This window comes from Galeopterus variegatus, unplaced genomic scaffold, assembly GCF_000696425.1.
Source record: "Galeopterus variegatus unplaced genomic scaffold, G_variegatus-3.0.2 Scaffold5637, whole genome shotgun sequence".
Classification (NCBI taxonomy): domain Eukaryota; kingdom Metazoa; phylum Chordata; class Mammalia; order Dermoptera; family Cynocephalidae; genus Galeopterus; species Galeopterus variegatus.
In genome coordinates, this window is record NW_007731748.1 from 112,761 (window position 1) to 115,816 (window position 3,056).

The following is a 3,056-nucleotide window of genomic DNA, read 5'->3' on the forward strand; positions in this document are numbered from 1 at the left end:
TCAATTGAAAACATAGGTAAATATAAAAATTACACAATTCAGAGCAACACTATTTTACCTAAGCATGATCTGTAGGCCTCTACTTGTTTTAAGAAAACCTCAATACTTTTTGAATTAAAGTCTTATATACAAGTGAGAAGCATAAATAACTTTCAACACTGCATGCCTGGAATGACTCCACCCTCTTGCTTATTGGAATCCTACCCAACATTCAAAAAACATTAAATGCCACCTTTTTCAGGAATGTTTTTGTCTTTCTTTCTCACCCCATCCACTCAACAAGCCCCTAATACCTGCCAGGCCCTAAGAGTACAGAGGTGAACAGACAATCTCGAGGTCCCTCCTTTACCTTTGTTTCTCTCTATAGCCTTTATCTTTGTCTCTGCTTCTGAATTCTAAATTCCTAGGGTGGGGATTATGTCTTGTCCACCTTTGTAACTATTGCAGCACTAATAAAGTAGCTTATGTATAGTAAGTACAGCTTTTAAATTTGATTGGAGTGTTTAATGATGGTGGTTTTTAAGACATAGAGATCAAAATCCCCATAAATGTATAATAAGCCTTATTCTACAACTGACTTTTTTTTTTTTTTTTTTAAAAAGATGACCAGTAAGGGGATCTTAACCCTTGACTTGGTGTTGTCAGCACCACGCTCACCCAGTGAGCAAACCGGCCATCCCTATATGGGATCCGAACCCGTGGCCTTGGTGTTATCAGCACCGCACTCTCCCGAGTGAGCCACGGGCCGGCCCCATACAACTGACTTTTTTCTCACCAGAATGCCATTTTTATTGAGGGATGCTCATTTTCCCAGGATTTGTGTAAATAACAAGAGGAATGGGCTGGGCCATTTTCATGTTCTTTTTTTTTTTTTTCTCACAGGTGAAGGCAGGGGATTTGAAATTTCCCAAGGCCGCCTTGGGCCTGGCAGGATCCACCACTGCATGAGAACAGTGGGTGTGGCAGAACGTGCTCTGCAGATCATGTGTGAACGGGCAACACAAAGGGTAGCCTTTAAGAAGAAACTGTATGCACACGTAAGGATGGTTACTTGCTTGGATTTATTATAGCCCAGTGCACTATACTAACCTCGAACAAAAACATTACTTGCTGGGAGAGAGATTTCCTCTACATGAACAAAGTGATTCTTTTCCATAAAGCCTGTTTATGTTTGTACTTAAATATAGTCTGATGAGAGGTATTTATCTTTGAGAAAGATTAAGTAGCTCCTAAAGTACTTCAACACCTCCACACACACAAGGAGTGTGGACAATTCCTTCGACTTTCTCAGATTTTTGTTCTCCAGAGAACGTGGTACCTTGGAACTCTCTGTGGACATTAAGAGGCTGTCATAAGGAAGAGGGATTTTCCTTGTTCTTTCGTTTTCTGGAAGGAATTGGGACAAATAAGTGTAAAGGTATTAGAAAACAACCCCAAAACTCAGTGAGAGGAGGAACATTCTGATAGAGAAATTTCAAAATGGAGTGGACTGCTTCAGAAGGAAGTGAGTTCCATGCTACTGGAGAAATGCAAATAGAAATGGGACCCGCATTTGATGGGATGTTCACAGTATGTTGAAGTTTCATCTGTTGTTTACAAAGCACTCTAAACATAGTTATATGTGGGCAATATAATCAAAATTAGGAAATGTATCAAGAGGGAAAAGAGGTTATCATTTCAGATTTCCTTGGAAAGCTTTTTACAGAGAAGTGGGATACCCAAATCATCCCCAAAAAGCCCTACTAGTTTTTTAAGAAGGCAAGAAAAAATTATTGTTAAATATTTAATATTTATTATTGCTGATGTGTTAGTTTAGGTCAAACTTGTGGTGATAGAGTTGTATTGTGTTTGCTAGACTTGTATATTTTAGTATCTTGGTCCCCTTGTAAAGTATATTTATGACCATCGTAAAATATTGCAGTATATTTTTTACTTTAAATTCTTATAGGTTGGGCTGGCTGGTTCACTCAGTTGTTTAGAGCACAATGTTATAACACCAACGTCAAGGATTTTGATCCCCACACCGGCCAGCCACCAAAAAAAAAAAAAAAAAAATTCTTATANAACTTGTGGTGATAGAGTTGTATTGTGTTTGCTAGACTTGTATATTTTAGTATCTTGGTCCCGTTGTAAAGTATATTTATGACCATCGTAAAATATTGCAGTATATTTTTTACTTTAAATTCTTATAGGCTGGGCTGGCTGGTTCACTCAGTTGTTTAGAGCACGATGTTATAACACCAACGTCAAGGATTTTGATCCCCACACCGGCCAGCCACCAAAAAAAAAAAAAAATTCTTATAGGCTGTATTCGCTTTTTGTGAAGTATTATTCAGCATAGATATGATTTATTTGTATAATTGTTCTTATGAGAAAATACAGACTGCTTTATGACACCAACCCTGGGAGTAATTTGTGGGGAACCTCTTTAGTATATGATGAAGGTGAAGGCAAAAGGGTCAGGTGTCAAATGGACACTGCAGGAGGAGGTGAGAAAGTGTAACCTTTTGGGGCCATGGTTAGAGCCCCTGCTGCTGCCACCACACAGGGACTAAAGAGTTGCTCTTGGCACCAACCATTACTTCTTCCCCTTTTCTCTTTTCAAGCTTGCCATGCAAACCCTGGAGTGGGGTGAAGGGAAGACACAGGAAAGTTCACAGACACTCCTCTCGAACACACAAAATCACTCTTCCCTTCTGCCTTTTTAAAGTTAATGTGTCATACAGAGCAAGCCTGGGCTTTCTAAAAAATATACCTCTCTTCACTGGAAACTTTTCACATCTGGCACAAATAAAATGATCTGGCAGAAGCAAAAAGAGATGCATGAGCATGTCAAAAACAAAAATCTGCCCCCCCTTTTTTTTCCAGTTTGTGAAAGGAACATTCCATTTCCCTGAATTTGTAGACTCCTTCCAGCTACCTTATAAATTATTCCAGGCTCTAAATCAAAAAGTTGCCAATTAAAGTTCTGTCTTTGTAAATAAATCTGGCAGTTCCCTAGAGAACTCAGATTCTGCTCACTTAACCCTTTTCAGCAAATCTAGGGTCTGCAGAGA

General features: G+C 39.0%; 1 protein-coding gene across 1 annotated transcript in view; it reads left to right on the forward strand.

The window, feature by feature from the left end:
• ACAD11 (acyl-CoA dehydrogenase family, member 11) overlaps positions 1-3,056 on the forward strand; it is a 96,932-nt gene that overhangs the window by 77,692 nt on the left and 16,184 nt on the right. The window contains 1 exon segment of the mRNA XM_008589755.1: positions 836-1,037. Coding sequence (XP_008587977.1) covers positions 836-1,037 — 202 coding nt within the window.